Source organism: Oncorhynchus masou, chromosome 13, assembly GCF_036934945.1.
Source record: "Oncorhynchus masou masou isolate Uvic2021 chromosome 13, UVic_Omas_1.1, whole genome shotgun sequence".
NCBI lineage: Eukaryota > Metazoa > Chordata > Actinopteri > Salmoniformes > Salmonidae > Oncorhynchus > Oncorhynchus masou.
In genome coordinates this window covers 34,882,104-34,895,695 of record NC_088224.1, presented here as the reverse complement: position 1 = coordinate 34,895,695, position 13,592 = coordinate 34,882,104, and the positions used below count along the sequence as shown (strand labels likewise).

The 13,592-nt window shown below is 41.7% G+C and overlaps 1 protein-coding gene across 4 annotated transcripts; it reads right to left on the bottom strand.

Annotated features, from left to right (window-relative positions):
* Nucleotides 1-1,706: 1,706 nt before the first annotated feature.
* On the bottom strand, nucleotides 1,707-10,721 carry thap7 (THAP domain containing 7). 4 transcript variants are annotated; one of them, XM_064983577.1, is made up of 5 exons: nucleotides 10,577-10,721; nucleotides 9,685-9,785; nucleotides 5,225-5,380; nucleotides 4,303-4,431; nucleotides 1,707-4,109 (listed from the first exon to the last, which is right to left on the bottom strand). In XM_064983577.1, exons 2-5 carry the CDS (start codon nucleotides 9,762-9,764, stop codon nucleotides 2,522-2,524), a joined length of 1,953 nt encoding a protein of 650 aa, XP_064839649.1. In that variant the 5' UTR covers nucleotides 9,765-9,785; nucleotides 10,577-10,721; the 3' UTR covers nucleotides 1,707-2,521. The 4 variants fall into 4 exon arrangements, with proteins under 4 accessions (XP_064839649.1, XP_064839646.1, XP_064839648.1 ...); XM_064983574.1 differs by having other exon boundaries at nucleotides 1,707-4,112; nucleotides 10,577-10,717; XM_064983576.1 differs by having other exon boundaries at nucleotides 1,707-4,112; nucleotides 10,572-10,600.
* Nucleotides 10,722-13,592: the final 2,871 nt, after the last annotated feature.

Here is a 13,592-nt window from a genome sequence, read left to right as displayed (position 1 = left end):
AGGAGTAAAACAAGCTTACACTTTGGGTTGATGGGGTTGGACAGTTGAGCTAAGATCATGAGGCATTTCCAAGTTATAATATTTAAGAATCAATGGCTATATGTCATGAAATTAAAAGTCAAATGTATGTAGCAATCAAATGGCCCCTTTAAAGACAGAGGAACAATTATGAGGGGTTGTGTGGAAAGCCACCAAGTAGGCTTCCTCAATAGCCCCCTTTCTTTGCAGCTAGTCAAGTGTATCCTACCCATAGATAACGATCAAATCAAATTTATTTATATAGCCCTTCGTACATCAGCTGATATCTCAAAGTGCTGTACAGAAACCCAGCCAGAAACCCCAAACAGCAAGCAATGCAGGTGTAGAAGCACGGTGGATAGGAAAAACTCCCTAGAAAGGCAAAAACCTAGGAAGAAACCAGGCTGTGATGAAGGCCTCTAGGGACCAAAACGCTGAATAAGGATGGGCAGCAGCATTGAGTGCTTCTACCATTTTAATGTAGTCAACTGGGTATTGGTGTGTGCATCTGGCTAGCTGTAAATTAAAATAAAAAAACAAGCAAATGGTGCTCTGGTTTGCTTAATAATAAGGAATTTTAAAGTGATTTTTACTTTTGACAAAGTATATTTGAGCAATTAAATTTACTTTTGATTCTTACATATATTTAAAACCAAATACTTTGACTTTTACTCAAGTAGTATTTTACTGGGTGATTTTCACCTGAGTCATTTTCTATCAAGTATCTTTTACTCAAGTATGAAAATCAGGTACCTTTTCCACCACTGCTTATCGTGTTACCTATATTTTGCTAACTTAAATTTATTTGCATCACTTTACGTATTTATTTTGGGATCCACACCTATAAACGGAATTTGCCTGATGACGTGCAAGTTGAGGAGAGTAATTTCATACAAGCCCATTTTTGTTGACTTTCCCCTCGATTACCCTTTTCAAAAGGAGGCGAGAGAGGACGGCGGAATTGAAAATTCCCTAGATTTCAAAAGTCTAACGCAAAGGATTCAGGTAGGATACACACTATCCTCGATGAGATTTGCCTATTGAGGAGGGGACACTTCCGTTCACTTACAGACAAATTGACATCTCTTCGATCAGATTCTGGGCCAGAGGATGGAGAACTGACTTTTTCTAAATGAGAAAAGGTCTAGGCCTTTTCGAAGTTAAAACAAACTGCTCACAATGTATGAATTTAACTGCATAAAATGTTAAATATATAGCAGGATGCCATGAGTTTCTTGAGTGTGAAGAATAATCAAACCATCAGTTGAAGTTGTAAGTCGCTCTGGATAAGAGCGTCTGCTAAATGACTTAAATGTAAATGTAAATGAAGGGGTAAAACACATTTTTGGGGGAAAAAAACATTCCAAAAACATTCCAAGTCTGGATTGTTGCACGTTGTTTAGGACAGGGCACCCTGATTAAAAGGGATGTTCCACTTAATACAATCTGACATGATTTTCTCACTTATTTTGGCTGTACCTTATTGCCCAAGACAATATTTTGGATGGGTTTTGCGTACCTAGATTTTGAGTCATTTTGGCGTCACTGCAGTGACTCACACACACTTCTCTACTAAATGTCTTAAAATAACTAAATATCAATTCCAGCAACCTTTTGGCAGCCCCTGTAATACGGTATAAATGGCATGCATGCCAAATAATCAGTTACATGAAATGTGTAAGCATGAACAAAGTCTTAAGGTTACAGATGGTGAAATTAATATACGTTATTTTATTAATACTGTAATAATTGTATGTACAGGCAAAGACAAGTGTAACTGAGCGTGATTTACAATGTATTTCGTTAATTATGTGATGTATGCTTTGAAATGTTTTCAGGTTACAACAGAATCTATAGGCTAAAAAAAACCTAGCTTAAAAAAAAGAAAGTTAGCTGAGTTGATTTCTAACACTAGGCTGCCCTGGGGTGGCAGGGTAGCCTAGTGGTTAGAGAGTTGGACTAGTGGTGAGAGAGTTGCAAGTTCAAACCCCCGAGCTGACAAGGTACAAATCTGTCATTCTGCCCCTGAACAGGCAGTTAACCCACTGTTCCTAAGCTGTCATTGAAAATAAGAATTAGTTCTTAACTGACTTGCCTAGTTAAATAAAGGTAAAATAAATAGCTGTTTAAGGTATGCAATGACTGACATGACAAGAGGAACTGATGATGCACTACCCAATTTCGAAATTGCGCCCTCCACCGACATCTAGGCGCACCCCCCAGTTTGGGAACCACTGCTCTACTACACAAGCCTGCGTGAAGTGAGTAAATGGAATGTTTTTGTATTTTTTGGGTTGGGTTGCATTTTGGGCTAACAAGCTGGTAAGAATATGACTGACTGATTTGTCCTGCTAAATGGTTCTCTTGACTTTCCAACCTGATTTAAGTTATAAGTTAACATTCCACCATCTTCGCTGATGTATATAAAACAACAGTGTGCTGACACCTTTGCACTCTCTACATGAAGGTTTTCACCCTTTGGCCCTTAAATATGATACAGCCATCAGTCAATAAACTCACTGCTAAGCTGGAGCTGAAACCCCTCCAAGTGTTCTTTCAACCGCTCCCTCACGTCACCGCTCACCACAGTAGTCCTGATGTCTGAGTGGTGGCCTCCCTGTCCATCAGTGGGCAATATAACCCTCAGCCCTGTACCCCCACCCTCCAAGCACAGCCCCCTTTTCTCCTCCACCAAGTCTCTAGGAAATCCCAACTCTGACACTAATATGGTTTGTGCTCCCACATCTTCTGCATCTCCCTCCATCCCAACTGTGCCCTTCAGCCAGTCTTCAGAGGGCACAGGCACTAAGAGCAGTTGGCCCTCCTGCATCCAGAACACCGGCTCCTCCAGCTGCTGCTGGCTGTCCACTGGCTCTGCTTCTATTGAGTTCAGGTCTGTGACGAGTAACCCTTGCTGGGAGGCTGGGCAAGGCTGCAGGAATTGAACCCGGCTGTGGGTATCCTGCAGTGCTGCTCTGCCTGAGGGCTGCATCTGCTGAAGGCCCACCGGTGATTGTGTTTGTAACAGGGGGATGGACAGCTGAGGGTTGCAGTGAAGTTCCACACCAGCTTTCACCCCTTTCTCAGGTGGTAGCTCCACCATGACTACCTGTAGATCTTCACCACTCTCAGATGCACCACAGTGATAGTAGTAGCTTTCATAGCTTTCCTGTGGCGCTCCTGCATATGTTGCGGCCTCTCCAATCTTTCGAACTCGAGCCTTCTTTAGAATTCGTCTTCCTCTTCGACCATCTCTGTTCCTCTCATCAACCTGAGAGCTCCAAGAGCCATCATCCATAGTTCCCTGTCCACCTTTCCTTATCTGAGAGCTTCCCCTGGACACTTTAACCCCATCGTCCTCTCGCCCTCTTCCACAGTAGAAGCAGTAACCCCCCTCCTCTTCCAACCCAGCTTTAGTCTCTGTAGTCTGGACCCGCCCACCCCAGTCAATCGGTTCCCCAGGTCCATCTTCAAATAGCCCCAAGTCCTCTGGCACTCCATCCATCTCAGTCTCTTCTGGCTCTGCCAGGCTGGCACCTCCTACCTTATATCCATGTGCTCTCCTCTCCAACCCCTGAATTCGACCTCCCCTGCCCTTAGCTCCATCACGGGAGCGAAGCAGGGTGTGTTTCAGACGATTCTCTCTGAGGCGCAGGAGCGCATGCCGCAGCCGGTTCTCCCTCCGCCTGGCCGCACTAAGCAGACGCAGGGACTTCTCCAGGCTGTCGATGGCCCTGTCGTAACGCTTCCGCCACACCAGGGGGCAATGCTGAGCATAGTTGTGTTCCTTGGGCAGGTAGAAGCCAGGAGGTGGGGGTAGGCGCAGCATGTATCGCGATGGGGAATGAGGACGGGGAGAGCCAGGTGGGTCTCCGGGTGAAGAGCCTGATGGTTGTTGAGGGGAACCCTGTGGTGTTTCAACAGTCGGCGCAGACGTTCCCTGGGGGGAAGGGAGGGGCTCTATCCGGTTATTAGGTTCCCCATTGGGTGTCTCAGAGCCCTGAACTTGTTCTCCACTAACTATATTTTTCCCTTCAATTTCTTGTTGTGCGCCATTCTGGCTGTTTTGTTCTACTTTCAGAGAGCGGGACCTCCTTAAAAAAAGAATAGATGACATTTAACATGCATCCCAGCTCTGATCTACATGTACAATAACGACTCATCGTTTCTAAACATAAAGTGTACAACGATAAAGTGTAAAATCAAATTGCACATTGTGCTACATGTACTTCCCATATCCATATATATGATAGACAATATAACAAATACATTTAATTTTCTTACCTGGTCTGTAGGCTTATGACATTCTGTTTGCCCTTTCCTCTAGGAGTTTCCCCCCCTCCTCTTCCTCCTGGCTGCATGACCATTTCAAAGACTGTGGGCAATGCATCGTCCTTGAGCCTTCGGTACCCACTGTGTAAAGTTAGAAGGTAAGATAGCGATCATTTAAAATGCTGGCAGTTATCCTTGATGCACTGTTACATACCGTATATTTTCATACACTACATGACCAGAAGTATGTAGACACTTGCTCGTTGAACATCTCATTCCAAAATAGTGGCTATTAATATGGAGTTGGTCCCCCATTTGCTGTTCTAACAGGCTCCACACTTCTGGGAAGGCTTTCCACTAGATGTTGGAATATTGCTGCGGAGACTTTCTTCCATTCAGTCACAAGAGCATTAGTGAGGTCGGGCACTGATGTTAGGCGATTAGGCTCTGTGCAGGCCAGGCAAGTTCTTCCACACTGATCTCGACAAACAATTTCTGTATGGACCTCACTTTCTACATGGGGGCATTGCAATGCTGACACTGGAAAGGGCCTAACCCAAACTGTTGCCACAAAGTTGGAAAAACAGAATCATCTAGAATGTCACTATGCTGTAACCTTAAGATTTCCCTTAACTGGAACTAAGGGACCTAGCACAAAACATGTAAAAGAGCCCCAGACAATTATTTCGCCTCCACCAAACTTTACAGTTAGCACTATGCATTGGGGAAGGTAGCGTTCTCCTGGCATCCAACAAACCCAGATTCATCTGTCGGACTGCCAAGATGGTGAAGCGTGATTCAGCACTCCAGAGAAAGTGTTTCCACTGCTCCAGAGTCCAATGGCGGTGAGCTTTACACCACTCCAGCCAATGCTTGACATTGTGCATGTTGATCTTAGGCTTGCCCTCTAACAGTTAGAAGAGACACTACATACCTGACACCTGAGAGTTCAAAACTCTCTGGGCTGAAGTGCTTGGAGCAGAAATAGATGAAGTTGCTCTGGGGGTCCCATGGCCCCTGGCCTTGTGGGCCCTTGCGGTGCGAGTTGATGATCCATAGGTCCCGGCGTGGTGTTCCACGCTTTGGCAACCTGGCAACCACAGGAACTTAATGAAGACTTGCAATAATGTATGCCATGCACATGGTTAATGCCATGCACATGGTTAAGTAGAAGGTCTGCGTTCATTTAAAAATCTTCTGTATATATGACAAATGTTCAGGGTTTGGAGTTTCTAAACAGTGAGTTGGTGATGATTGCCAGTTCATACCTGAACGCAACTTTTCTGCCATAGTAGGCTACTGCTTTACAGCACATTCATAAAGTATTCAGACTCCTTTACTGTTACATTTTGACATTACAGCCTTCTAAAAATGCATTTAAAAATGTTTAAGTAATATATCAATCTACACATAGTGCTCTGGAGCAGGTTTTCATCAAGGATTTCTGTACTTTGCTCTGTTCATCTTTGCCTCGATACTGACTCGCCTCCCAGTCCCTGCCGCTGAAAAACATCCCTACAGCATGAAGCTGCCAGCACCTTGCTTCACCGTAGGAATGGTGCCAGGTTTCCTCCAGACGTGAGGCTTGGCATTCAGGCCAAAGAGTTCCATCTTGGTTTCATCAGACCATGACTCCAGACGGGCTGTCATGTGCCTCTTTACTGAGGAGTGGCTTCCGTTTGGCCACTTTACCATAAAGGCCTGATTGGTGGAGTGCTGCAGAGATGGGAGAACCTTCCAGAATGACAACCATCTCCACAGAGGAACTCTAGAGCTCTGTCAGTGACCATCGGGTTCTTGGTCACCTCCCTGACCAAGGCCCTTCTCCCCTGAGTGCTCAGTTTGGCCGGGCGGCCAGCTCTACGAATAGTCTTGGTGGTTCCAAACTTCTTCCATTTAAGAATGATGGAGGCAACGGTGTTCTTGGGCACCTTCAATGCTGCAGACATTTTTGGTACCCATCCCCAGATCTGTGCCTCGACACAATCGGAGCTCTACGGACAATTAATTCGACCTCCAAGGCTTGTTTTTTGCTCTGACATGCACTGTCAACTGTGGGACCTTATAAAGACAGGTGTGTGCCTTTCCAAATCATGTCCAATCAATTGAATTTACCACAGGTGGACTCCAATCAAGTTGTAGAAACATCAAGGACGATTCATGGAAACTGGATGTAGCTGAGCTCCATTCCGAGGCTCATAGCACAGGGTCTGAATACTTGTAAATGTTATGTTTAAAAAAAAAAACGTTTTGAAGAAATTATAAAAACCTGTTTTTGCTTTGTCATGGGGTATCCAATTTAATCCATTTTAGAATAAGGCTGTAATGCAATAACATTTTTAAAAAGGGAAGGGGTCTGAATACTTTCCAAACGCACTGTACAAGTCATAGGGCTCTATTTGAACAAATCTAACACAATGGTAAATCATAATTGTTCCCTGTGGGCGTATAATACAGACAAGGTATCTATGGTAGACTATGGAGGGTTTGATGCACATCCAAACTTTTCAAAGGGGCTAGATAAAGATCCAATATAAAGACAGAGGGAATGGCCACTCACATTTGCAAGCATTATAACAGTAATTTTATTTTTATAATAATGTTATCATGGAACCATCTTACAGATCATATTTGCACTTCTCCAGAAATAGCATTACAATCGAGCCATGTACATTCACACCATAAACTGTGAATCCTTCTAATAAGTTACTCTTTTAATTTGACTAAATTCCTGTTATTTCTAAATAGGATCGGCCATAAAAATGATTAATTGCTTCTCTCGTTCCAAGGCACTCTATGCACTCGCAGACCTAAATATCTTTACGCAGAACATTCGCACGTCTATAAAAAAAGAATAGGCTCCTGTCAATTGTATCGTTGCCATTGTGCGAGGCAGATTCTTTAAAAAAAAGAGAGTGGCATTATAGGACTGAATAGTTTGGACTGGAGCGCGTCTTTGGTAATCTGACAAGGGGCACTCTTTGAAAATGGGGACGAACAAGCATGTGAATTGTGTGAATTGTAAACAATGAAAAAGCACGAGGGCAAAAACCTCCATAATATTTCAAATATTAAGGTAGACCATTTAAAACCCTTTATTCATAGGCTACTTGGCTAATGGCCAGGATAAAAAGACAACCTGTGCGATGCTGTTAAACCAGCATTTATTAAGTGGAGGGTAGGCTATGCTTGGTTTTTAATCAAATTTAGTTGGTTTCTAAATACAAGCCTATGAAAATCACCAGTACAAAATAAACTTCTCATTCCATGGGCACTGTGTGTCATGGATAGGATACGCTACGCTTCCACACGCAAAATACATGCCATTATTAACTGCGTTACCGTTAACTTTTTGTGGGTCTTAAAACTTCCCATTAGTGCTGCATGGAATTTTCACTTTTGCGCTTGTTTTTAAGGACACACATCAAATATTGCCGTATCTGCCACATCAGCGCAAGCGAGCTGACATTATACAGTGTCCTGCAAAAGTATTCACCCCCTGGGCATTTTTCATATTTTGTTGCCTTACAACCTGGAGTTACAAATTTTTTTTTACACAAATTTGAACCAGTGGATTACCACTTTGAAGATACAAAATATTTTGTGTGAAACAAACAAGAAATAAGACAAAACAATTGAACGTGCATAACTATTCAACCCCCCCTGAAGTCAATACTTTGTAGAACCACTTTTTGCAGCAATTAGACCTACAAGTCTCTTGGGGTATGTCTCTAAGCTTGGCACATCTAGCCACTAGACTTTTTGCCCATTATTCAAGGCAAAACTGCTCCAGATCCTTCAAGTCCCTTGGGTTACGCTGGTGTACAGCAATATTTAAGTCATACCACAGATTCTCAATTGGATTGAGGTCTGAGCATTGACTAGGCCATTCCGTGACATTTAAATGTTTCCCCGTAAACCACTTGAGTGTTGCTTTAGCAGTATGCTTAGGGTCATTGTCCTGCTCGAAGGTGAACCTCCGTCCCAATCTCAAATCTCTGGAAGACTGAAACAGGTTTCCCTCAAGAATTGCCCTGTATTTAGCACCATCCATCATTCCTTCAATTCTGACCAGTTTCCTAGTCCCTGCCGATGGAAAAACATCCCCACAGCATGATGCTGCCGCCACCATGCTTCACTGTGAGGATAGTGGTCTCAGGGTGATGAGAGGTGTTGGGTTTGCGCCAGACATAGCGTTTTCCTGGATGGCCAAAAAGCTCAATTTTAGTCTCATCTGACCAGAGTACCGTCTTCCATATGTTTGGGGAGTCTCCCATATGCCTTTTGGCAAACACCAAACGTGCTTGCAAATTTTTTCTTTCGGCAATGGCTTTTTTTCTGGCCACACGTAAAGCCTAGCTCTGTGGAGTCTATGGCTTAAAGTGGTCCTATAGACAGATACTCAAATCTCCGCTGTGAAGATCTGCAGCTCCTTCAGGTTAATCTTTGGTCTCTTTGTTGCCTCTCTGATGAACTTTTTAGTGATAGGGGGCAGTATTCGGAAATTCAGATGAATGACGTGTCCAACGTAAACTGCCTGTTACTCAGGCCCAGAAGCTAGGATATGCATTGGATAGAGAAAACTCTGAAGTTTCTAAAACTGTTAAAATAATGTCTGCGAGTATAACATAACTGATATGGCAGGCGAAAACCTGAGGAAAATCCATCTAGGAAGTGGAATTTGATGTGAGTGGTTTTCCATTGAATGCCTATTGACTATGTAATTGGTTAGGGCCCAGATTTCAGTTCTTATGGCTTCCGCTAGATGTCAACAGTCATTCGACATGGTTTCAGGCTTGTTTTCTGAACAACCCTGATCTGTACTTCTTCATAACGTTGTCCATGAACTGTTTGGAGGGCTCCTTGGTCTTCATGGTGCCGCAGACTCTTGGGCCTTGGCTGGCAGGCAGATATATATATATATATATATACACACACACTGAGATCATGTGACAGATCATGTGACACTTAGATTGCACACAGGTGGACTTTATCTAATTGTGACTTCTGAAGGTAATTGCTATGAAGCCCCTAAATAAGATCTGGTGCAACCAAAGGGGGTGAATACCACTTTTCCAAGTTTTTCCATTTCACTTCACCAATTTGGACTATTTTGTATATGTCCATTACATGAAATCCAAATAGAAATCCAATTAAATTACCGGTTGTAATGCAACAAAATAGGAAAAAACACCAAGGGGGATGAATACTTTTGCAAGGCACTGTACAGGTAAATTGCCAAACCTGGTGTTAGGGCTTGAAAATGCCAGTGCGACAATTTTTACATGACAAAATTGCAAACTAATGTGCGTTTGACACTTGCGCCTCCTTAGCGCCAGACGAAAAGAGGCCATCGTCTTAATGCTGAGGTAAAATTATATTGGATCCACTTACCTGTGAAAGGTAATGCCAGCCTTACGATTTTCCCTGGTGTCACGGGATTTGCATCCACCTGCAGAGCAGTGTCTAGGCATCTGAGCAGGATAGCTGGCAAGCTGAGGGGGAAAACAGGAGTTATTATAGCCATCTATAGATAAACCATTCTGACATACCCTACACATGAACTTATATGGTAACTAATTCGTTTGAATAAAATAATTTATTTAAGGGTTAATTAAATAAATCAATAACATGAAACATACTCATTATTTGACAATGAAGGTACCTAAGCTGTAGTCAATTTCCCAAATACTAAACCGTGTGCATTAATTCGTTATTATGGTCCATATCCATTTACATTTGTGCTTGCTGCAATAAATAAAAGTAGGTGCACTCGATTTAAGTCACAGCCGATGTGCCAACCGATGGAATGGTCCCAAACATTTACACCACGCCCACCCGGCTGGCCTTCCAAGCTAAATCGAGCACAACTTATCACAGTCAAACTCGCGCAATTTGCCTTGCCTGTCTAGGGAAGGAAAGCGCTTGTTTCATCATAAAAAGATGACACGATTAATGACCCAGGAGCTCTTTAGGTTGTTAACTATTCTTAGCAAGCAAACATTGCATGTTATTTTTTTTACAGTGGCAATATCATCGCCCCAAAACACATTCAGTTCAAGCAGCAAGACTGTTAGCTAGCTAACGTACAGAAGTTGTAAGCCAGCAAGCTAGCTGACGACTGGCTAGCTCAGAAACGACTGTGGTTGAAGCTGACCGCCGTCAATGCTGTGCATATTTCAACAACAGTTTGACTATTAAAACATATAGTATACCGTTATGCAGTTTATATTTGTCAAAGTTAATTATTTAAAGAATGACATAGCACTCAATCTTTCGACCTCACCAAGATGTCCGTCTTGATCTTCCTCCCCTGCGACGACGACTAGTCTACCATAAATCCCGCCTCCTTTCTATCTAGCCAATGAATGTATGTAGGTGGTAGGCGAGGTAGTTTGCGTTTGTTAATATCCAATCACATTGTTTTTAAATGCCTGTTGCTGGTTTTGTTCAACGTTCGAACCTGACAGTTTTTAGTAAAAACGGTGCCGGGTCAGAAGCGTATGTACCTTTTCAGACAGTATAATTCTATGGAACGCAGTTTGGGTCTTTGCGTGTCAAAAAATAAATACACATTTAATTTGACACGTCAAATAACACAGTTATATTATAGAATGTTGTGTGTGCTGAATTTGCATGTACAAGCCAAGCGCCACCATTATGATCACTGCTGTGCAATACTGCTTTGGTAATAAGGTATTATTCGTTCGACTGAAAGTGAAAACGTCTGTGTGAGCATTTGAAATTAGATCAGAATCAAACGAGCAGGATAAACAATGTTTACAAATATATTTGATACAGGCGTTATTAACAACTTATGGGGTAGCTAGCTTTAGCTTGGTACATAGCTAGCACAAATGAAACCAGCCTGAAAACAATGACCAGTAGAAATTGCAGTAATTTTCAATATTCTTAGCAATAATTTAGGAATCCATGTGAGCAAGTATTAGCTAGGTAGCCACTTGTTGTTCTCCTATTGAAACAACTAGCTAGCCAGCTACCCTGTTTGTTGCCCAAAGCTAACGTTATAAGCATCCAGCTAGCTTCATCTGTCTGGTATGGCTTGACCGGACGGGGTTATGTGTTGTGAAGCTAGCTACAATAAGGATTAGCCACAAAGTGGAATTTGCGTTTGGCCTTTCGTTGCTCCTATTGCGGGACTTTGATTGTGGGAAATCACCTACCCAGTTTTAGCTTATTGTGCGTATTGACATTCATATTGCACTAAGGATTGGGTATCAGTCTACTAGGGGTGGCAGGTAAGTTAGCCTTAGTGGTTAGAGTGTTGGGCCAGTAACCGAAAGGTTGCTGGATTGAATTCCCGAGCTAACAAGGTAAAAATCTGTTCTGTCCCTGAACAAGGCAGTTAACCCACTGTTGCCCGGTAGGCTGTCATTGTAATAAGAATTTGTTCTTAACTGACTTGCCGAGTTAAATAAAATAAATAATTAAATACTTAGCACCCAAATGCCTTTCCCAAAGTCCTCAATAGTTATCTGGCTCCAAAACATCCACGTTGTAATTTTTATTCTCTGAAATAGTACAATAAATGTGTCTCAATTCACAGTGGTTTCAGAGTCCCGCATTAAGAGCTACGACGTTAATGTTCTCTGGCTGTCACTGAGTAGACTGATACCCCATGTCATTGATCCAAAATCCACATGTAAGGCTGTACAGTGAAATATGCCCCCAACGCTACTATGGCCTATTTATTGCCTTTACCTCCTCACGCCATTTGCACACACTGTATATAGACTTTCTTTTTTTTAAATATTGTGTTATTGACTGTACACTTGTTTATTCCATGTGTAACTGTTTGTTTGTGTCGCACTGCTTTGCTCTATCTTGGCCAGGTCGCAGTTGTAAATGAGAACTTGTTCTCAACTAGTTTACCTGGTTAAATAAAATACAAATGCAATTCTAAAGTCTAATATATCAAGTGTAATTAAAACAGATTCTTGTCAAATAAACAAATTGTATTTTGTTGAATTTATACAGGAATATTCCAACCTCGTTTAGCATGATCTATTCCATTATGGCATGATTTCACCATTTGTATTAATTTCCATCACTTTCAATGAGATACTTGTATTTTGAAGGCAAACAGCAAATTCCACTTTTGTGGCTAATCCTTATTGTGGCTAGCTTCACATAGGTGGGTCGACCACCATTAATCAAGTAAGAACTGTCTTATAAATTAGGGTTATTTTTAGATAACTAGCTAGGTCGGACCCACCTATCTAGCTAGTTATCATCTAAAATAACCCTAATTTATAAGACAGTTCTTACTTGATTAATGGTGGTCGGACCCACCTATGTGAAGCTAGCCACAATAAGGATTAGCCACAAAAGTGGAATTAGCGGTTTGCCTTAAAAAAAGTCTCTCAATGAAAGTCATGCAAATAATACAAATAGTGGAATCATGCCATAATGGAATAGATCATGCTAAACCAGGTTGGAATGTTCTTATATAAATAAGACAAAAGCATATACCTAACCTTAATAAAAACAAATAATATTTGGTACTCTAGGGAGTGTCTTGGAATTTATAAGAAATTACATTTATGAGTAAAATGGGTAACACTTTACAATATGGTTTCATTTGTAAATGGTTTCTAAACCGTTTGTAATGATGTTAATAATGGTTATTTAATCATTTGTAAATGCATTATAAACCATTATTAAATGGGTTATAAAACATTGGTCAAAATAGTGAGCTAGCCAGTCAGTGCTTGCTAAATAGTGCAGCTATTAATAACTTATAAATGCACATAATATTGAACCTGTATGTACACTACCGTTCAAAAGTTTGGGGCCACTTAGAAATGTCCTTGTTTTTGAAAGAAATGCAAATTGTTGGGCCATTAAATAACATCAAATTGATCAGAGATACAGTGTAGACATTGTTAATGTTGTAAATGACTATTGTAGCTCGAAACGGCAGATGTTTTAATGCAATATCTACATAGGCGTACAGAGGCCCATTATCAGCAACCATCACTCCTGTGTTCCAATGGCACGTTGTGTTAGCTAATCCAAGTTGATCATTTTAAAAGGCTAATTGATGATTAGAAAACCATTTTGCAATTATGTTAGCACAGCTGAAAACTGTTGTTCTTATTAAAGAAGCAATAAAACTGGCCTTTAGACTAGCTGAGTATCTGGAGCATCAGCATTTGTGGGTTTGATTACAGGCTCAAAATGTCCAGAAACGAATCACTTTCTTCTGAAACTCGTCAGTCTATTCTTGTTCTGAGAAATGGAGGCTATTCCATTCAAGAAACTGAAGATCTGGTCAGTGC